Here is a 23,544-nt window from a genome sequence, read left to right on the forward strand (position 1 = left end):
TGAATTGCTGCCCCAGTCATTTCATTATTTTACAGCGCAGCAGTATCCTACAAGTCAGGGCAGGCTCTAGCCATAAGGAACAGAAGTGGTTGCTTTGGGCACCGGACCCCTAGGGGGCCTCTGACAGTAATCAAATTTGTTTAGGGTCTTCAAAAGGCTAGAGCTGCCCCCCAACAAATTTGCTTACCATTTCCTAGGATAGTGCATTGAATGCTGAGGGCAAGGTGGCGAACTCTTTTATATTTCTGTTTGTGTCTGACTCCTCCCTCTGCTATGCTCCACCCACGCTCATACATTTAGTACTGGTGCTGAACACTAGTGACTGTATTTATGTATTTTTTTAATACATATGGTATTTACGCAGCGAATCCCTGGGGACACGCTTGACCCCACTAGTGCACCACTGAACATAATTTATACAAGCACTTGAAAGTGTGTGCATGGGCACAATTTGTGCACGGATTGCTTAAATCTGCTTCTTATTGGGGGGGGGGGGGTTGTGCATTAATGGGGGATTTTGGCCATTTTCACACAATTATTTTCTAGCTCTCTTTCATTTTCTGAAAGAGAGCTAGAACACAACACCCCCCTGCCAGTTGCCGAGTGGGTCAGCCCAACACCCCCAGCTCACCACTGTGGAGCACGGAATGGTACATCCTGCTGGTACGTTCTCTGCACAGTCATGATTCCAAAGCAAGCAGTCTCCTCTCCTCTCTGTGAGGCTTGACACTGGGAAGGAGAGATTAGAAGAGGAGTATCTCCACTTATTCTGCTTGTTTGAAAACATTCCCCTGCTTTTTCTCTTTCTTTCTCTGTCTCTCTGGTATGACCCTGTTCAAGAGTGAATATCACAGCCTAAGACGTGAGTATAGGGTATCCTACCTTTTCTCTCTCTCTCTGCGTGCATGTATCTGCTGAGAAAACACAAAGATGAAAAAGCAGCGTATCAACTGTGTTTGTTGTGTCTGAACTGTCTGGTCCTTTTGATCAGTGCTATTAGAACTTCTTCCATGCGCATCTTTTGAAGGATGCTGGGTTATCTGTGCATTAAATGGGGTGCCACAAGATACGTGGGCACAAGCCAAACAAGCATGTGTGGATGTTGTTGATATCTAGAGGTAGTTTGTGTGGTTATATCTAGAAGTTCTTTGTATTGTTATATCTATAAATATTTTGTTTGTGTGGTTACTGTATAGAAGTAGTTTGTCTGGTAATAATATAGAAGTATTTAGTTTGGTTATAATACAGAAGTAGTTTTTGTGATTGTATTTATATGTTTTGAGTGTTTACAACCTAGAAGTAGTACCTTTGGTCATACTATAGAAGGCGGTTTTATGTGTAGAGCTAGTTTGAGTGTGTGGGTGAGAGGTTGGTGAGCTGAAGTGATTGAAGAGGCTATGTAGATATTAACTGCCAGGAAGGCAGGAATCGATCAGATTCTGCAGCTTTGGCCAGAACAACTAAAGCCTCCGTCATTCACACAAGGGAAGGACAGAATTCACGGTCCGTGTGGAATCCTTGGTTAGGGGATTTGAAGCTTCCCTGCAGTATATTAGATGTTGTCTAGAATGTTTCTAGTCTGACCCCAGGTCAGGCACAACAAGAACATTCTTGAAAATGGTCCTGTGACCTGGATGTGAATGATGAGGTAGATGGGGTTTGGTGGAGGAGGTCAAAGCAGGGTGGATGTTAGTGGATGGCAAACCGGCCTATAGCATTTTGGCTGGAGTACAGAAGGTTGCTTGAAGGTTGTACAACCATAGATTAGGCAAAACAGGATGTACTCCTACACTTGCAACATACAATTGTGTTCCAATGGTTTCACAGATTTCCCCATTATTACAGAATGCAATCAAATTCTACAGTTAAATTACATTACAATGAACAAAACTCTTACTAATATTTACCAGTGTACCTCAATGTGCTCTAAAAACATTATGGGTTAAAACAACATAATTTGGGTCTTTGGAATCCCAACACTGATTAATAAATGGACAAAACACACATACAAACAAACAAAATGTCCACGGCAGTTAGGTTTGCGTGAATAACCTAGTATGTTAAATTGTTGGGATTACACAAACATGGTTTCATTAAACCATACATTGGGTATTATTTTACTTTCATGCTGGGTTAACCTAGCAGCTGGGCCTTTTAAAAAGCAATCATTTGGTTATTTTCAGAAGGCTTAGCTGGTGCGATCACAACATGTGTTCATTTTACAACAGAAAAGATTCAATCCTTCATGGGGAGGCTAAACAATCTGACAGCCGCACCCGCACTGAAGCAGCCTACCAGCCAGCAGTTTGGTGGTGTCCAAACAAATAAGTGTGGGGTCATATATTGTCTTATTTTCTTCAAAGCACTAAAACATCTCTCCTGATATAATACATAACCCAGTCCAAAACACAGGGCATAAAATATATACCGTAAATATAATTACACATTCACTGTCTCCCCGCCTCTGTTTTCTCTGTCTCTCTCTACTTCACCCTTGCTCGCTGTCTCATTTGCTATGCTGCATATGTTGCCCAAACAATACAAGGGTAATTACAAAATAAATAGCCCTAATCATTCAGTCACTGATGCACAATTACCCCGTAAGCAAGCTCTGAACATTCCTGTGACCTGACAGCGATATTGATCTCCGGGGTTGGCCGATTAATGGTCGCCCGCCAGGCAGCCAACAGATGGTGGACGATGACGCTCGTAAACCCCGCACTGAAAGAGTAACGCACCCCCAGCAGCAGGGTGCCTTTCTGTCATAAACAATGCTACCATGAGGTGTCACTTCTCAAAGGGTGGGCTCGGTGCCACCGGCGCATTCTGGTGTTCGGTGGTTGTTCGGCATTGTGCCGTCCACTGTTGACGGCGCTCTGACAGAAACAAATACATTGTCCCCCACGCGGGATACCTCATTGGTCTTGAACACGAAGATGGATTGTTTGTGTGTGTGGTGCATTTCTTCGGTTCTCAACGTGCATAGGTGGATGTTGTGTATGGTCAGAAATGAGACACAACGTAATGAGGTCTGTGTCTGATGGCGAGTCCTCATTAGAAATCGTTGAAACTCAAGTCCAATCAATGTCTTGTCAAATGTTCAAATTCCAGCGATAGACCTTTATATTGCAATCAGTTTTTGATTGAATATGGCACTTTTTGTGGACTAAGATACTGTTTGGTGTGCAGATCTCGTCATCTCCTCAATTGTATCCTTTTGTCACATGTGATTCTCGTAATCGGATATGCGTAGAATCAGACATACTTGTCATCTGAAAAAACAGAAGGGTATTTTAAATACACCTGGGTGCTCTATGCAACCCTGTGCAATTTTAACAAAGTGCGCGCTGTGAAAACAAACCATTGTCAGCTCTCGTTGCACACCATAACAACCGTGTTAATGTCAGCTCGCAAAACCCTCAGAGCTGACCCAAAAATATCCCTTTAAAGCTTATTACAAGGCAGTCAAATAACAGTGTTGTAAGATTTTAAAGAACAATAGTAAACGCCAAAAACAACTACAAAACCCTTACAACACTGCCTCTGCAAAGTCAGTGGAAAATATAACATCCTTGATACCTAGCTATCAAATGATTCCGACACAAAATGTATGTGGAGAAAGAAATGGAGACAGTTCAGCCCTGAGAGACGAATGGGTGACAGTGAATGCATATGCCACTACGTTTGTATGTGTGGTGTGGGTGACAGTGAATGCATATGCCACTACGTTTGTATGTGTGGAATGGGTGTGCTTCTCTGATGATGTTTTGTCTGAGTACTCGGCACACCCATAGGTGATATTCTGTAGAGCCATAGTGAGAGAGCCTAGTTTTGACAGATTCCTCATGAAACATACTGTAAATATGTATGACAGTTAAAGATGCGTTATAGCGGTTGAGTGGAATTGATCCAGGTGTAGAAGTGGTGTTCATGAGCCCAAACAGGTCCTGTTTTTTTCAGTACTACATCATTAATTCAGTGCTATGTCACACATTTGGTATGATATACTATGACTTTACTACTTCCACAAAACATTCTTTTTACTTAAGGAAGAGGTGACACGCATTTTCCTCACATATATATTTTTTAAGACATCAGAAGGAGAGAGGGGAAGACGAGGCATGGTGAACAGTAGAGACAGGTGTTGAACCCTGGTCTCTAGAGAGGAGCCATATTTGTTAATGTAACCAGAAGTGTTATCACTGGACCGTTGCACACATTGTTGTTTATTTTCTTCTTGTATATTATAATATTTGTATGTTTTAGATCCCACAGTGCATTTTTTACTTTATAACATCAAGAGAGCATCAGTGAAATAGCATGAAGCAGGAACAGCAGCCAAAAGGAGCAGCTGTAGTGGAAGACAGCACTATCAAGAAAAGGAACTAATGGAAGCAAGCACTCTGTCCCCGTTAGAGAGAGACTTTGACAAACCCCTCTGCCTTTAGAGCATTTTTAATCTTTTAAGATATGACAAAAGCGGGGCCTTTTCCAACACACAGCATGGTTCAAATGAGTTCAGAGGAGACCGGAGACAGGAAGAAAAAGGATGGTTGGGGAACCCCATTGAGCACAGGGCCTGAGGGTTTGAGAGGGGTGGGGTGGTACGGGGTCTGGGTCTGGGCTCAGGAACTCTAATTGACAGACAGGTAGATGTTGGAAGAAGTGAACCAATGTGACTGTGAAAGCCAATTCATTTGACTCTGGCAGATGGCAATTAGGCTCGGAGTCCTCTCATTATTGTGTCCTGTGAGTGTGTTGTGAGGGTGTTGTGTCTGTGTGTGTGTGTCTGTGTGTGTGTGTCAGTGTGTGTTCGCGTGCGCGCATCAGTATCTGTGCACTTGTGCATGCGAGCCCAGGGCTCGTAAAAGGTCAGACTGTATCTGGCAGGCCACTCCGCTCACCTGTCCACCTCTATTCCAGTTACCCACAGGGTTTCTTTTACAAGGACACACCTGTCTTGAAAGCTGACGTTACTGAGCCTCTAAATGGATGTGACTTCACTGCCACTGTTACACTGTGTTTCAGATAAAACCATGACTGGGGAAATGAGAGCCAGCCGCCCAAAGGCGGGAACCAAGAGAGCCAGCAGTGAGGCCTACAGGTGAGTCCAGATTCAGGTCACGTTCCCTTTTCACTTCCATGTCTACTAGTAAGAACCATCTCCCTACTGCAGGGGTGGGCAGATAGATTCAGCCACTGGATGACAGAGGTCGGGGGTCAGACTAGAGTGAATATTGTGAAAAATGGTCAATTAGGTAATTCAAGCATTTTAACAGAAATCCTTTTCCCTTTTCCGTAACTTTTACAGAGTGCCCTACTTGACGCATTAGCCACCCTCATTATAATAATTGCACTCATTATTAAAATAATTGCACTAATTGCGCTAAATTGTACAAATTTGCCACAACTAAGCCCAAGAAGGAATCATATTTGACAATAGCGATGGCTGCTTATCTCCATTGAACAGTGACACGTTCACGTGATTCACGTAATGTAATCATTTAGGAGATTATTTGCCAACCGCCGGACGCCAACCACGTGCCTCTCGAATCAACGCTGACGACGGACACGTTTCCCATATTGCTGTTGTTATTTGAGGTAGCCCGGGAGCCTTGGTCATTTATCAGAAGTGGTGTGTCGTAGCAGTGGCGTTTTCACCGTGTTGTTGTTTCACGGTTCCTTTACCACACGTTTGGCTGCGCTGACTGTGGACCCGTAATCTGTTTGGAAGCTTGGGAACTGGGGGCAGCTGCTGTAGAGAAATGCCTTTGTCAGACTAGTTTAGTACAAGGTATTCCAGCCCAGCCAGCTGTCCCAAGCTGTAAGCCTGGTTTATACTAGGGTCAAACGACGTGTTTTAAAGTGACAATCTGAAAGTTCGCATGTAAACACAACTATGGCCAACTCCCCAAGACCCTACAGTCATGCTCCCCTGGAGGGATTAAGAGGGGCCTAGCCGACGTCGGGCTTCAGCGCTGGTCTGGTGGTTTGATTAATGGACCAACAGCAGGGATGCCGGCCCACCAGTCCAGTATCTAAGGGATCAATGCAGTCATCCTGAGCACACGGCGACATCCCAGAACCCCTGTCTTTGTGGTGTATAACGTCAACATCAAATGGATCCCTATCGCTGCACCCAGACAGACAGGATTAGGGCGTTTTTGAAGATGACATTATACTGCACTTTGAAACTATTGTGGTGTGTGACCTATGCAGACCAAATTCCAACATGATAGAAGGCTCTATTCTTATTATCTCATTCCTACTATCATGTCTTCACTCTTATGAATCCAGGTTAGTCTCACTGATATTACATTTAAGGATCTGGTCTAACCGAGGCAGCGACGAAGAAACGACGGTTCGTAGAAATAGCAGAATTCCTCAGCTTGCAGAGTCAGACATGCCCTGAACTCATTGTACTGTAGATGTAGACATTACAATCAAAGAAGCGTACAAGCGTTATGGATCAAATCAATCTTGACGATCTGGCTTCCGAGTCCTAATGACATTTCTCAGTTCCCAACTTTTTAACACATCTAAGGAAATAAGACTCTGAAGTTCCATACTGGTCTAAAGAGAATCGCCCAAATTCTCATAAGTAGACCTTAGGGAGTTTTTTTTGGCTTGTAAGGTCACTTTAAAACAGCCACACTGCTGTGAACTGTATTCTCTGGTATAATGTCTCAGCATGTACATTACTGCTTCTGGTAATGAGGCATTGTTAGTCTCCGTTAGATGAGAGAGAGAAGGCGGAGTAGAGTAGGCATACAGACCTGTGCGCCCGTGAAGCTGCTGGACAATGCAACTTCCCAAACACACGGCCTTTCGTCAGTTGCAATCCCTCAATACCTACTGATTGCAAACTAAATTGTGTTGGATTCTCATGGTCATATAAGTGACCTTACTATTCTCCATGGCCCATTAGTGTACAGTTGTTCAAGTTAGTGGACTGCCAGCATGTATTAAACATAATGGTTCCGGTAGAATCTGAATATGTAAATTATAAGTGCACCTTTACAGTCTCAATACATTTCCTGGGAGAGAATTTGAATGGGGTAGTTCTGGGTTTAACAATAAAGCCCTACTGTCCTATTGTCAGTTCAACATGGGGATACCATATTATGTATAGTTTGTCTATATCATAACGGATGTTAATTGTGGTTTTGCAAGTCAAGGCTCTCTAGCGTTACCACAAAAGGCTGGTATACGGTACTGTTGAAGTATCCCTTTATGAGCCATTCCCACCGTCTTTCCGTTCCTCCCTCCCGGAGTGTCTGCACCTTGGCTGTCCCCCCCTCCCTCAGACTCCCTCCGCCCCATTCCACCTACCTCTACCTCTGCTGCTTCCTGCTACGCTCCATTAAAGAGCGGTTACCTCCGTGAGGACCTGACCAGCCTACAGATAAACACGCACGCGCAAACACACACACGCGCGCGCGCACGCAACGTGTGCATAAATAGGGTGGATAAATAAAACTCTTTCCCGCAGAATTTACATTTGCTGAAGCAGAACAATGTTTGGGGAAAGAGCATTTGCTTGATAACAATGATATTGTCACCGTCTCTGGTTGTCTTGGTAGGGGCCTGTCATAATGTTAGTGGAATGTGAAATGTGTGGCTGGTGTATTTTAGCCAGCAACGGCCCGCTCTCACGATCATCTCTCTGGTCCTCACAAGTCATCGGAGCGTTGTTGTTAGGATTTTCTGTCTGCATTTTAAATGTCTCCCACTGGACTCGCTTTCATATTTTACACTGAAGCTTTAAAAAAGACAGTTTGCATCCATATGCATTAATTTGACACTTCAGTTCAGAAGCGAAGATGAGAGGACTTGGTCTCCCAGGTGGCTCTGCTTGGCTGTGAGGATGTTTTTTAATGCTGTGAAGACAGGTTTTCTGCTGTGTGTGTGTGTGTGTGTGTTTGTATTCACGTGTGTGTTTGTTTGTGTTTGTGCACAAGGCATAGCTTGAAGGCTGTTGGGCTCAGTTGTCTGTCCGTCTCTTGCTGCTCGTTGCGAAATGACACACACACACACATCCTCTTTGACAATGACCTTGGCACCGTCGTTTCCTACCTATTGGCATCCGACGCCGCGGCTCCACGCACCCAAACGCTCTCATTCCTGTTAAGTATATTATTCCAGGAAGCCTCCTCCCCAGACGCAAGCTTAGTAGATCATCAAATGTGAAGTGGCAGCCGCCAACAACACCATGTTAGCAGTATAGGAGAGAACACTTAGAGGGGTGTGGCCAGCTGGCCAACGGTGTTATGCTTTGGGTGTCGGTCTGTGCTTCAGAGGACCTCCATCTCCGCCTGGCGGAATCTTCCAAAAGACTTAACCACCCTCCGGAGGGACGCTGGCCCACGGAGCCACAGCCCATTGCTTTTTATAGTCTCCCTGCCTGCCTTCTAGGGAGTGCATTAGAAAACATAATTCCTATTCCAATTCATGTCCTGGCTCTCGTCTCCACCATGATTTCCCTCCATTCACTGTCACGTAGTGCCAGACTTCACCCCATAAACAGTCCCAATCAAAAGGCTGGCGGGCTTCAAGAGCCCAGGACACTGATGCATATTTCATAGGGCGTGGAACTCAAGCCCCTCACGAGGCCTGAAGAATGGGGAGCGATGGAACTGTCCACATCCTGAGCAGATTCCTGTTGCTGCTAACATTGAATACAGATCATTATCTCTGCTGTGACTTGTCAGTGCTTCCCCTCTGCCTATCAGGGAATGGAAAAATACAGTACAAAGGGGAGTAAAGGGACTCACAGTTTCCCAAGTTGTCCACAGCGCTGTAGCCAATAGTTATGCGTGTGTGTTTGAGCTGGGGCGAAAAGTGATAGAGTGCTTATTTGGCACAGAGGAAGCTATCTGCTGTCTGTGGATAGTGCAGCTTCAGGGTTCGCCACAGAAATGAGGCCAATTTGCTCTTCCCTGCTAGAATAACTAGCTGCCCAATCTACTGCCTCCTCCTTCAGCTCGGCACTGGGGCGTCTGAGAAGGTTGAATGATGGTACTGTAATTGCTTCAATACACTTACTTCAGCAAGTGCCTTCGTGAAGTTGCTATTTGTATTGTAAACACGCCATATCACAATTTGTACAGGTGCCGTATCTTAAAGAGTAACTATCACAAAAAATAATAATTCAGGCAAAACCACATGCTTTAGCTATATTGAAACGTCAATTCTGATCTTTATTGTGACAGTTTGTTGCAAAAGTGATGTATTTCTTAATTTATTCCAGCTCTTTTTGTCCCTTCAGCTTATGCCATTTACTTTTCTGATGTAGAGGCACCTTGCAAAGGTGCTCCATTCTAATCTCAAGTGGGTTGGCAGTTAGCCAGCAGTTAAATCATTTGACCAGTAAACAACATTTTGCTGGATCAAATCCCTTTGCCCTGTTGTTCTGTCCCTGTACAAGACAGTTAACCATAATTGCTTCCATCTTATTTTCCTGCTTTAGCAAACTTGCTCAAATTAAGATCCAATATATGTATGCTGTGGTAGACATGTTTATTCTTCACAGTACTGATTCATCTGTCATTCATAGGATGAACCTAAGCAATGATAATAAAGCGTTGACCTCACCACTGTGGTTTTCAAACTGAAAGACTCAGAGATAAGTAATTTGTCTGTATAACTTGTTTTAAAATTCCACTCAAAGAAATGTCAAACAATATCTCTTTGCTCCGCTCATATCCCCATCCATCACACTTTAATCTCTTGGGGAAGTTTGTGTCATGTCCCGTTCTGTCGCTCGCTCATCTGTCACTATGATGTAGTACTCTCCATATCCTTCATATTACTCTGGAGCCATCTGACTAAAGAGCTGTCCCGATAGCAGCCCAAACATGTCACATACAATGGATCTTTTCCCCTCTGTCCTCTGAAGTCACACACAATGCAGACTGTCATAATGCAGTCATTATAAAGAGCCCCCACTTCCTGCCACTGTGGGATGACTCTGCCTGAGGAGCCATCTTAGTGTGGACAAGTGCTTCTTCTTCATGTTCTTCAATGTGCTTGTACACCCTATACTATGCAAGGCATGCTGGTAGACCTTCCGCGCACACACGCACACACACACACGCACACGCACAATGACCTTCTGTATATCCACGGACGGATGCTTAGCCTGGCTGGCCCAGTCCCAATGCAGTGGAGCTACGTCCTGACCTTGGTTGGTCTGTGTTAGCATTGCTGTGGGATCATTATACTGTCTGGGATAGTCATGCCGTTTCTTTTTTCCTCACTCTTTATTGTTGGCTAGGGTGGTGGTCCTGCGTTCTAAGACTCTTCCTCTGATGGGCATGCCCTGCTGCAGTGTGGGTTTGAAAAATATTGCCTTTTTTCCTGACCTCATTCTTGCCCAATAAAGCAAAACGAACACCTGAAAAAAATTTCCTTAAAACTCTTGAATGGTTAAGAAGATAAATCTTTGTTTGGACCATATAGACATACAATTTAATTACTTTCAACCCTTAAAAAAAAACTGAAAACGGCATAATCAAATACATTTATTCCAAGAAAATTATGTCTATACCAAGAAAAGTGTGACACAATATTATAAAAGTTAGTATCTGGAAACCATGGTGGATGGTGGGAGATATTACTGGAGCACATGATATGATCAGATGGGAAGTTTTTATTAAATTATCTATTAAAAAAACCCATGAAAAATCATGAATCTGAAAAGTGAAAGTAATACTTAGGAAGAGATCAGAATTTAACATAAGTTCAGTCCATCTTTGTGCTTGGCGTGTCCAAATTGTGAATATAGTGCAATATATAGTGAAAAAAAGGCTTGAAAAAGCTCATGTACAACAACCTTTATGGCGTCACAGAATTACAGAAGTTACAAAATTGTGAACTACTCAAGAATTTAAGAGTTTCATTACTGTCTCTGTTTGCTGTCGATTGTCTTGAAATATTCAATGGCCTTTCAAGGGGAGTCAAGGGGAGTCAAGGGGAGATGTTCCGTTGGGGACAAACATTAACTATGGGGTTACTACCGGGCCCGCGGTGGGTGGGGGGCGTGCTCGCACTGGCAAAACTCCCGGGGTGGTTTTACTTGGACACATTGTTTATGTTATTCTGCCAAGTGCAGAAGCATAAATCAATGCATCCTAAATATGTATTCCTTATATTGCTTGAAATAATACACAAACACTAAATAATAGGCTACAGAGGTTATAGAGTAGCAATTCAATATACTAACAACATTTTAATTACAACTGTTAATCACATGACCACACATCACATTTTGTGGATGTTATATAGATGTCCATAGCTGTCAAATTTAGAATTATTGTAGATAAACCATAACTTTCTCCACAGATGAAATTAACCATTTAATTATACATAGCAAGCTACAGCAATGTTAAATGCCCCTTTGCTAGCTATCAGGACAAGTGTTACATGGCAATGATGGCAAGCTACTTCATCTGCAAATTTGCTAGCTCACAAACTTTACTAATAATATTGACGATTGCATTACATTAGCTAGTAGACGATATCAGACATGTGTAAACTATAATAAATGGCTGCTGATAACTATAAGCAGTGGTGTAGTGGTGCCCGGAGAAGTGGGTATACTGTAATCAGGGGTGTAGAATTAGAGGGGGGGTTCATAACCCCCCCCAAAGTTACAGACAGGTCAATGTGACCCTCCTGGAAAATAGTGAAAATCCTGGGATTCTGCTAATGACTCATATTTGTATCCTAATTTAGTTACTTGGTGTTTTGCATATGCAACACTGACTCAATGACAAACAAGTTATTCATAAGAATACAACTGATGGCACCTTTATTCATAGCAATTAGTTTCTAAGTAATTAATCATTTTATTGTTAATCATAAATATAATAATAAATTATGTCATGCAGTTTGATACAAAATATGAAGCCATTTTAATCAAATACAAATCACAAAATTCTATTTTGTATTTGAAATACATGTATCATAAATACTGCCCATCCCTGTATAACACCATGTAGATACATTGCAAACCAAGTCAACCTTTTTATGGGGAAGGGGGGACTCAAAGATATTAGAACTGGTTACCATAGAGATTAACATCGAAAGTAGAATAAATATAATACTATTCAATAAAATTAAATATGTATATATTACAGCAGACAATCCTGACAACTGGGGTTGCAGGACATGTTTTTAGCTCCCACCCATTCGCCTTATTCACCCACGTCACTTCCTTTAAACCAAAACGAGGCTGTGGGGTACGGAAGTAACGTTGGCTCGCCCATCGGTAGACTTCTGTCATAACGTTACCTACAATGCCGCCGCATTGTTGGTTTCCCAAATGTACGTCTTCAAAGAGAAAGAAATCCTATACAGGTCAAACCTTCCATCGTTCCCCCAAAGATCCTGTACTTGGCCGTGAATGGATTCATAAAATAAGAAGAGATCCCGGTCGCCATTTCAAGGTATGATATTAACATTAGTTTACGATGCTAACGTTAGCCATATTTACGTTAACTGTCAGAGATAACTAGCTTAACCTTCTGGCTAAATAGACATGACTTTATTAGCCACAAACTAGTCCTTTTTATGTTATAACAAGCGGAGGGCTGATTCGGGGATAACGTTAAGCAAGTTGTTGCTCTTTTTACTAGCCTGGGCAGCTAACGTCCTGCCGCCGTGTCTTACAGCAAAATATAAACAAGACTTGAACTGTGTATGTTTATGATAATAACCATTGCTAATCTAGACCATGTTAAGCACACAACTACATTTAAAAAAACCATCCATTTTACTGGGTTTGTGCATCCCAGTAGACGACATTACTGATTTGTTTTTAGCATCTGTGTTACCTGTGAGACCTGAATAGTACCTTCCCCAACCCTACGTAACATCGCTATGTGAACTGAGCAACCCATGCCTGTAAACAAATTAACTTATACTTAATATTTATTAATTTTAATAACCAACAGTAGCACCCTGCCTTACTTTGTAGTGACACATTGGAAACAAGCTATTTTGAATGATGGTTCCAATACACTTTTAGCTAAAGATCACATCAACTGCACATAACATGTTATTTTTAGTCTAGCATGGAAAGATGAACTGTTGATATGAACAATCAAGATGAACTGTTGATATGAACGAGATGAACATTTGAACGTTTAGCTAGCGTATTCTAGCAGTGGCACCACTCCGCAAACTGAGCAGTTTATCCACAGTCATGATACCTGAATGTTGTAAGATGCCTCGTTTTTTCGCATTGAGCGAAAAGACTTAGCTCTCACACTGACTGTCTCGCTCCTCTTGACTGTCGGTAAAATAATTTATTGTTAACACTCAAAATAACAGTCAGTCTGGTGTGGTTAATATATCTTAACAATGCTTAGCATCAGCTTGTAATGTTGTCACGTCCTGTTGTTTTATCTAGCTAACAAGCTAATTTTAAAAGTAACGTTAACTAATGTTGATTTCAGAAAAAAAGCTGTGATCGTCTGTGCATTACCTTCCACGTCGTGCACATATCCCTCGATCCAGTTGCTGTATCCTTTCAGAAAAACAGCCCGGGGAATCATGCAGTCCTTATTGGCCCATTTTTCGACATAGTCCACTGTTATTTCGGGAAGACATGAAAGATTTGATGTCCACACAGGTATCGCCATGATGACAGACGCCCGCTGCTGCGCTCTGTCAATGAACTTCCGCTTTAGAGTGTACCCCCTAGCCTCGTTTTGGATTTCAAGACGGAGGCGCGGTGAATAAGGTCCATAGACACCCCAGTGGTTTGCCAGTGCAAACTCGCCGTCCACTGCTTGTAACACACGTGAACGCCTTTATGACAACCTTCCACATTTTTAAGCTAATACAAAATGTTACCTTAGATGGCAAATTTACAAATGTAGAATTTGCCGTCCAAGGGTACCTTTTTTATTATTCGTTGTCAACGTGGCGCTTACGTAACAGTTATGCTTCCTCTGCTGACGGCCCGCTCCCATGGTGGGACGCACACTGGGCGCGAACTCGCGGCCTTCTGCTTCGCAAAAACCTTTTGAGCTATACAAAAGGTGCAATTGTTTGACAAATCGGCAACATTTTTAACTAACATTCTAGTCATACAGTATTCCACATAAGTCAAACATTCCAAGTGACGTCACACACCGTTGTTGAGGCTTGGACCACTATGTCCATTGCTTAACAGGCTGAAACTACTACATTTGTATCTGTAAACATGTTAACATTCTTAGACAAGAAAAGGCATCGTTTTGACATTTTACAACTAGTTAGTGACAACATCAGACATATTTTAACTATAATAAATGCCTGCTGCTAATGCAAGATTAATTAACAAGATTACATTTTATATCGTACATTTAGTAAAAATATGCAGCAGTACCTTATTCCATTACTGCTAGGCTAGTCTAGTGCAATCCTGACTGCACAGTTGCGTAGAGTACCACGGACCGACGCCCAGTGTTTTCACAGGAAGGGAGAGGGAGCACCGTGGTAACGGGTCCAGGCGGACTCTGGGGCACCACCTTTTTATGGTAAAGGGGGACTCAACGATATTGGAACAGGTTACCTTAGAGATTAACAACGAAAGTAAAAAAATATAATACTATTGAATAAAATGTAATAATATATTATAGCAGACACAAGTGACAACTGGGGTGGCGAGTGGGGTGCACGGTAAGAAAGGCAGCGTGGCCATTTGAGCTGTTCAGGTGCGTTCAGAAGTTGGGCCATGGTCAATATTATGCAAATGAATCCGCCTAATGCGAGGCGTTCATCCAATGGACGTAGGTTACGTCTCCAATCGCATACTACATTGGAGGATGGTGAGTTCCGTACTGTTTAGTATATAGTAAGCTAGTATGCCGGTTTTGGGACTGATTAGGACATACTACCTCGTCGTCAAATTGTGTCTCAACATTATATGATTTTGTCACGTATGAATATCATGCCAAGTTTGAATATTTAGCTAGAAACCATTAAGCATTATGTTAAACTGACTATAACATTTGTTATGAAATTTACTTCCACCACAAATAGCATCTATTAACTATGTATTTTGCCAGTGGCGGTTTTAATAGCATATTAGGAGTATCTTACAGTTTGGAATAGTCATACGAATTGAGCAATTGCTAGCTAGACATGATGAACTTTACACTGCCAAAGCTTTTTCATTTCATGGTTCGTTTTTCTTTTATTCGTGAATGACATTGATACAATAACTATCAATATAGGTGATGATAACTGACTTTTTCTTCAAGCGAAAAGACGAGAGAACGGTGGAAACCCCTTCTCTTTTGGTGTGCAAGCGGTTGTCGTCTACATTACCCCAAGAAGCATGCATGGATGCGTTCTTCGAAAGTCCATCAGAAATAGTAGACCATCCTGGAACAATTGGCATACTATTTTCAGCGTATGAGACATACTAATCTTCTCACATACTAATCTGTACAGTTTTTCATAAACAAAGGAGTGTCTTCCTTCCTTCGTTGTACTGCAACAGCACATGAAATTTGCTCCATGTGAAATGTTCTGCTACCAACTGGAAGAAAAGCAAATTATAACGGGGGACAAGCACAATAATGCTTAGAGCAGTTGTTCTCAACCCAGTTCCTGGAACCATCCCGCCCTGCATGTTTTAGATCTCTCCCTGCTCCATAACACCTGATTTAAATGATCAGCTCATTATCAAGTCCTAGATGAGCTACATCAGGTGTTAGGGCAGGGAGAGATCTAAACATGCAGGGCGGGGTGCCTCCAGGAGAAGGTTTGAGAAAGCTGGTGTCTCAGGTGAGTTAGCACTGGGTTTATAATGTGCTGTGTTTATTTAGAATTGAGTTGTTTGTTTTATATGGCAGCACCACAGAAACATGTTGCCTGATAGCATAGTGTTCATGATAATGTGCGTTTTCTATTTTTCCCATGAGTGAGACAAATTATAGTTGTTGGTTTCGTGTGAATTTAAAAAAGTTCATGGAGAGATGTCAACACAGCCCTCCCCCGCCGAAAAACAAACACCTATAGCGCATGCGCCCGTAAGCGGCCATCTGAGGCAAGGCCGCGCGCTTGCAGCCAAATTCGTGTCAGAACAGTGGACGTGCACCATCAGTCGATGAGACATGTGTCATTTCGTCCGATGGCCACGTGTGCGAGGCTACATCTGGCGGTTGAGTTACGGCTGTCAATGAGAAGCATTTTAAATATCCCTAAACTGGCCCCTTCGCTTAAGTCCAGTGTATTCTGAATCTCTGGGCAGAGCGTCGTACATTCTCCGGGTGAGGGGGTGCATAATAATAGTCTTTATCATTGGGTGAGTCAGTAACACTGGAAAGTTTATGGCAATACGTTCCTCCTCCCATCTAATGGATATCAAATGATGTCTCCTGTTTTTGTCCCTCTAGATCAGGTGGTTGCATTCTAGACAAAGCCGATTTATTGTCAGTGTCAACTGGTGTCAACAGAGTAGGCCTAGCTTGTCAAGATCCCAAGCGGCTGGTGGGAGGACAGTCCATAGTAATGGCTGGAATGAATGGAATCAAACACATTGAAACTGAGTGTGATGTGATTGACATCATTCCATTTATTCCATTCAATACACCAATTAAAAGGCCAGTGGCCACCTGTGGTCAGGACTCTGGTAATGTTTTGTGAAGTGTAGTTGAATTTCATACATTGTGTCATTGCTGCTGCAAACGGTATTAGAAGAGACACATACAAATGACAACTAATACAGAATCTATTTGTGAATCAACTGCTTTGTGAATCTGTATATTTCACTGCAACACTGCTCACTGTGTCCAAGTTTCTTGTTAAAAATACATTTTAAAGAGGTGTCATTCTGCTCATGAATATAAGCTCTCTGCCCAGTTCATGGTAGTTAGGCATAAGGGAAACATTTTTTTCTTAACTTGTGAACATTTGATATAGCTAAACAGTAAGCTACTGTATGTGGCCAATATACCAGGGCTAAGGGCAATTCTTAGGTTTTACGCATCGGGATAAATAACATTATAAATCATCCTGTTCAAATCCTGAAAGCTGATTGGCTGAAAGTGGTAGTATATTTAAACAATTAGGCACCAGGGGATGTGGTGTATGGCCAATACACCATGGCAAATAGCTGTTCTTTGGCACAAAGCATTGCAGAGTGCCTGGACACAGCACTTACCCATGGTATATTGGAAATAAACTTCAAACCCCAGAGATGCAATTATAAACTGGTTGCAAACTAGGGCTGGACGATTTATGGATTTACACACTGTCCCGACCACCTGTCCAAACAACGTTAGTGATCCATGGAACGGTCGTATGTGCTCTGCTCTTGGAGAGATGAATTACACAATGTAACACAATGTATTAATAAAGGAATAACACAATGTAACAAAATGTATTAATAAAGGAATATCACAATATATTAACACAAGTTAGCTCAATTCTTAAAAAAGCCTCAAAACAATGTAAACAACTTTAAATTCCCAAGATAATTCAGCCTACTTCTTATATAAAAACATTTGAAAGACCCAATTGACCAGGACCAGTCTTTATTTCATCAACAAATTTTTGCCATTATTTTATTATTGTAACTTTTGTGCTTGACATTAAACATTTAGATTGTTACCGTTGTCTTCTAACTTCCTTATTCTGTTGTAACTGGCATAACAATTATAAAAGTTACCAATGCAATTAAAACAGTAAAAACAAATGTTTTTCCTGGTGTACAGTTACATATTTTCATGACTTTCAGCATTCAGGGACCAATCACCTGGTTAATAATATATATTTTGTATTTCACATGGCTGACATGTATGAAATGATTCAGACTGTGGTAAGAAATCTATATTCTCACAGACCACGTTTCCAATATATTTAGACAGTTGAATACTCTTTTATAATTGTATAATATATATGACATGTTGTGTTTTGTTATAAACCAGGAAATGTAGATGCCCACATTGGGAACCGGTTTAAAATAGCAATAAGGCATCTCAGGGGTTTGTAGAATATTGCCAATACCACTCCGTGTTGCATCGTGCCCAAGAACAGCTTTTAGCCATGGTATATTGTCCATATAACACACACTTTTTACTTGAATACAACAGTGTCAACATTTCCCTCTAAACATAAACCAACCCTACATACAGTATGTCTGTCTACCACTATAACATAGGGAATGACTAGATGAAAGATAAATTACTTGGCTTTGATTTGGTATGTGATGAACACAGGGATTATCTTCAGTAAGAAAATGCAGCATGCATACCTTCATAGTGGTCATTGCAGGTTATTTAATCATAGTCATTTCACGGATCATTTTGAGCCTTTTTTATTTGGTGCATTTTGTCTCACACACAATTCAGTTTCCATAATCTTGCAGGAATGATTTGTCTCGTTGACTGCGATGATTACGTTCCTTTCTAATATTGCAAAGTCTTTGTCATTATAAGTTGCTATTGGGAGAATACTACCTTATGTTTGGTTACTTTTCCCTTTGAATGAACATTGGCTGCAGAATGTAATAGTACATACAAGAAATACAAATTGTCCCCTATTTCACATTGCATATTTATTGTAATGGGAAAATGAATTTCATTGCTCACTATGCAGTCAGTGAATACTACGCTTGTTGCTAGCACTTTCAACTCATACAAGGATTAAAAATGGCAGATGTTGACACATACGTCCACCTAAATTGTGTTCCAGGTGCTGTATAGTAATTTGCTATAATTAACAAGGCAGGGGTGGTGTTCGGTTGGCAAAACACCTCAAACCTATGATGCCTTACTGCTATCTCAAACCGGTTACCAACACAATAAGAGCATTAAAAAGTGATGTGATGTCATACCACTAGTATACAGCCTCATGTACCAACTGGCAATCAGGGTTCATGTCACCCAGTTTATAATGAAGCAGGAAGATGGGTGGTAAAGATGGCCAGTATACCAAAGCTGAGGTGTTCTTGTGCACGATGCAACACAAAGTGCCTGAATACAGCCTTTAGCTGTGGTAAATTGGCCACATACCACAAACCTCGGGTGACTATGAAGGTAGAAATAATGTTTGTCATAACCGTGGTCCTGTTTACAATGGCTTTTAGCTAATCTGCATTCAGGATTCAAATTACCCTGCTAATAAATGTTTATAAATGCATGACAAAGGTGCCCTGGGATGCTTCTGGTTGGCTCTACTCGTCACAGGATTATGTTTAAACAAGTCCACCCAGGTTCAAGCAACGATGCCTATTTGCCTGCATTAGCCAATCAAATTCAAATATTAAACGTGTAAGTACTCTCCAGAAAGAAGAAACAAGCCCAGCATTAACACAAGCCCAACATTAACACAAACCTTAACTTTAACTCAAACATCCCTAAACCAGGCAGCAAATATGCAGCTAGTCATGCTAAGGTGGTTAATTTGTTTGTAAATATAACATTTCACCTTTTAGGGATATAGCGGACACTCTCCACCATAGTGACTAGATGCTGGGTAACTGCTATGTTCATGGACGACATGACAAATCTTTCCCCTTGCCAGCTCGGGATTCAATCTGGAATCCTATCGGCTACTTGTCAGATGCTATAACTGCTAGGCTAACTGCTGCCTGCTTAACTGCTGCTAGGCTAATTGCTGCCTCCTGAAAACTAACCAATAAAGAAGTGAATTTATAATTTCATGTTTGAATTTGATTTATTCACATGTCAGAATGTGCAGAGTTGCTCTAACTTTTACTTCCTGGCCCAACAGTCCTGCCATGCCAGTACAATCCAACAGACCTCCCTCCCTAATTTGGAGAATGGACAGCTGTTATTATTTGTTGTTATTGCCCTCATCTGTGTTCCTGATCACTGTCCCAGTTCCTCCTTTCCCAGTGTATCTTGTCAGTTAATGTTTTCAATTTTATTCTGTTTGCTCTGTTCATTTCTTTTTTTAGTTTGATTAAATCCTTAGTTGTTTTTATTAAAAGTCGTCCATTCTCCCAGTGTCTGTCCTGCCTCTTACATGCAATGTTACATTAACCTGGGTTTCGTTGCTTAAAATATTGGTCTGTGAGGAAGCAACAGCTTTTGTCATTTCTCATCCAACCGAATGTCATATGCAGAGTCAGCGTGTATGATTACATTGTTTAATGTACAGATACAAGATGGATATGATGTCATACCCTTCATTGTTCTAAAAAGTGTATTCTGTTTGTGTATGGTGAAGAAAAGCAGAACATATCAGAATGAAATGATGACTATGCATACTGAAATTTCAATTTGATTTACTGAATAGCCTAATACTGCTTTTGCATTCTATAACTTAGCTAGTCATTTTGGTAAAAAACACACACTTCTGAAATGATGCCCACCTGACCCGAATTGCAGTTTTAAATGGGATGTTTTACATTACGTAAACCATAACAGCACTTGTTTGATGGTGAAGGAGCAATGTTGTATTGCAAAACAAAACAACTACAAGTGCTTGCTCTAATTTCTTAATGATACAGCTAGGAGAGTTCAAAAATCCGACTCTTGTTTGAGTCGTAAAACTACACATAAATAGACTGTGCACAGGGGATATATTGGGATTTGGGAAGTGGGGGAGCCCTACTTTCTACATTCCAGTTGTATCTAAAATGTTAAACTGCTGGCCAGTGGAAGTACAGGAGCCCAACTCCCCCTAGGGGTCATTTGGACCTTCTGTGCAGGAGCTCTGCTCCTCCTGGCTTTGGCCCAATTTCACCACTGACTGTGCGCCAGTTGATGAGGTGTGTGGCCCCTTGGAGACATCAGGAACTTCTCTCACTCAAAATCTTTGTTAATTCTTTTGTCTTGTGTTCCACCCACTCCACATTTTCCAGGAATATTATCATGTTACTGAACGTATGCAGGATCTTTTTGCACATAAAATCAACTGTATAATGTTTGGATTCAGCCTTGTTCCAGGTAGTGTTGTTCTCTCACTTTAGGTCCAATCATCTTTTTGTCTTTTCCCCCTTCCTTTCCTTGCATTATGGTATGCATGCATGTGCTTTTATTATTCCTTCTGTAAGAAACCTTTTAGAATGTAGCTCCATCCATATAAACCAATTCCAAACAGTGTAAGGGGTTAAGCGTGCAATATCAACTTGATATGAGTTACAGCCCAGCTTCCAGCCCTATAAAAGCAAATAGAGCCAGCCTTTTAAAGATCAGCCCCGTGGACGCGAAGAGATAAAGTGATGCTCAGAGGCTTTTTAAGAGTGAAACGTCCCTCCACTGTTGTTTTCATTACACTCACCTTGTGTTTTACACCTTCTCCACTGAGCAGTGGAGAGAGGCTGGAGTTTATAATGCCTGAATCCAGTGATTTTCTTTAATATACAAAATATTTATTAGGCTTCATCCTGTTTTTTAAGGTAACTCATCACTGCTCCCTGCATTTTGTGTCCATAAAAAAAAACAGACAACTGTGTAGGTTCTTGTACTGTACATACAGTGGGGAGAACAAGTATTTGATATATTTTGCAGGTTTTCCTACTTACAAAGCATGTAGAGGTCTGTATTTTTATCATAGGTACTCTTCAACTGTGAGAAAAGGAATCTAAAACAAAAATCCAGAAAATCATATTGTATGACTTTTAAATAATTAATTTGCATTTTATTGCATGACATAAGTATTTGATCACCTACCAACCAGTAACAATTCCGTCTCTCACAGACCTGTTAGTTTTTCTTTAAGAAGCCCTCCTGTTCTCCACTCATTACCTGTATTAACTGCACCTGTTTGAACTCGTTACCTGTATAAAAGACACCTGTCCACACACTCAATCAAACAGACACCAACCTCTCCACAATGGCCAAGACCAGAGAGCTGTGTAAGGACATCAAGGATAAAATTGTAGACCTGCACAAGGCTGGGATGGGCTACAGGACAATAGGCAAGCAGCTTGGTGAGAAGGCAACAACTGTACAAGATCTCACCTCGTGGGGCATCAATGATCATGAGGAAGTTGAGGGATCAGCCCAGAACTACATGGCAGGACCTGGTCAATGACCTGAAGAGAGCTGGGACCACATTCTAAAATTAAACCATTAGTAACACACTACGCCATCATGGATTAAAATCCTGCAGCGCACACAACGTCCCCGTGCTCAAGCCAGCGCATGTCCAGGCCCATATGAAGTTTGCCAATGACCATCTGGATGATCCAGAGGAGGAATGGGAGAAGGTCATGTGGTCTGATGAGACAAAAATGTAACTTTTTGGTCTAAACTCCACTCGCCGTGTTTGGAAGAAGAAGAAAGATGAGTACAACCCCAAGAACACCATCACAACCATGAAGCATGGAGGTGGAAACATCATTCTTTAGAGATGCTTTTCTGCAAAGGGGACAGGACGACTGCACCGTATTGAGGGGAGGATGGATGGGGCCATGTATCGCGAGATCTTGGTCAACAACCTCCTTCCCTCAGTAAGAGCATTGAAGATGGGTCGTGGCTGGGACTTCCAGCTTGACAATGACCCGAAACACACAGCCAGGGCAACTAAGGAGTCTCAAGGTCCTGGAGTGGCCTAGCCAGTCTCCAGACCTGAACCCAATAGGATCTGAAGGATCTGGAGAAGGATCTGGAGAAGGTCTGTATGGAGGAGTGGGCCAAAATCCCCGCTGCAGTGTGTGCAAACCTGGTCAAGAATTACAGGAAATGTATGATCTCTGTAATTGCAAACATACAATGTGATTTTCTGGATTTTTATTTTAGATTCCTTTCACAGTTGAAGAGTACCTATGATAAAAATGACAGACCTCTACATGCTTTGTAAGTAGGAAAACCTGCCAAATCGGCAGTGTATCAAATACTTGTTCTCCCCACTGTAAATGACAACTGAAAAAGCCATTAGTCGTTTGCTGAATGCTGGAAACAGTGACAACATTTGCAACATTTTCAGATGAAAAATATTGATTTGCAACCAGCTGGAATGTGATTTTGACTTGTGTGAGAAGTGTGTGGAAAAACTGAACACAACTGGATACTAATACTGGTTGCTTTATGTATGTTGAATCAACGTATTTATCACTTTTCTTCCTCATATTTGTATTTCTGCAGTATAGTGTTCTCATCTGCATTTGTTTTATCTCCTGTATTTTCTTCTTCATGTTAGTTCCTAAGTTTAATGTCATTGTAATTTACTTGTTTTTTTAGTTTTTCTTCCTTCCTACGCAATATTTGCCATTTTTGTTTGCCATTTTTACTCACTGATGTGTACTCAAGCTGCATTTAAACTGCTTTTGCTGAAACATCTCGATGTATTCAACTCTGGACTTTAAAATGCTTCCACCGAAACTACACCAGGTGTATTCAGTATCTGGCCTTCAAAGACAGCTCCAACCCCCTAATCAGGGACTTATTTAGACCTGGGACACCAGGTGGGTGCAATTATGATGGAGTAGAATAGAAAACCAGCAGGCTCCAGCCCTCGTAGGGTAAGGGTTGAATACCGCTGCTCTACACCCACAGCTCTTGAATACTTCTACTTGGAAGTGCACTTGCACATGCGTGATGATAAGAGCAAACTCGCTTTGGAGTTCCCGAT

General features: G+C 41.6%; 1 protein-coding gene across 5 annotated transcripts in view; it reads left to right on the forward strand.

Annotated features, from left to right (window-relative positions):
- The first annotated feature begins 679 nt into the window (after positions 1 to 679).
- The window catches only part of si:dkey-234i14.2 (RNA-binding Raly-like protein), a 45,675-nt gene continuing 22,810 nt past the window's right edge, over positions 680 to 23,544 (forward strand). For all 5 annotated transcript variants that reach the window (XM_010905407.4, XM_010905410.4, XM_010905409.4 and 2 more), the window contains exons 1-2: positions 680 to 862; positions 5,029 to 5,104. In XM_010905407.4, coding sequence (XP_010903709.1) covers positions 826 to 862; positions 5,029 to 5,104 — 113 coding nt within the window. In that variant the 5' untranslated portion in view covers positions 680 to 825. The remainder of the gene's footprint in view (positions 863 to 5,028; positions 5,105 to 23,544) is intronic.

The sequence above is a fragment of the Esox lucius genome, chromosome 19 (genome assembly GCF_011004845.1).
Source record: "Esox lucius isolate fEsoLuc1 chromosome 19, fEsoLuc1.pri, whole genome shotgun sequence".
NCBI classification, from domain to species: domain Eukaryota; kingdom Metazoa; phylum Chordata; class Actinopteri; order Esociformes; family Esocidae; genus Esox; species Esox lucius.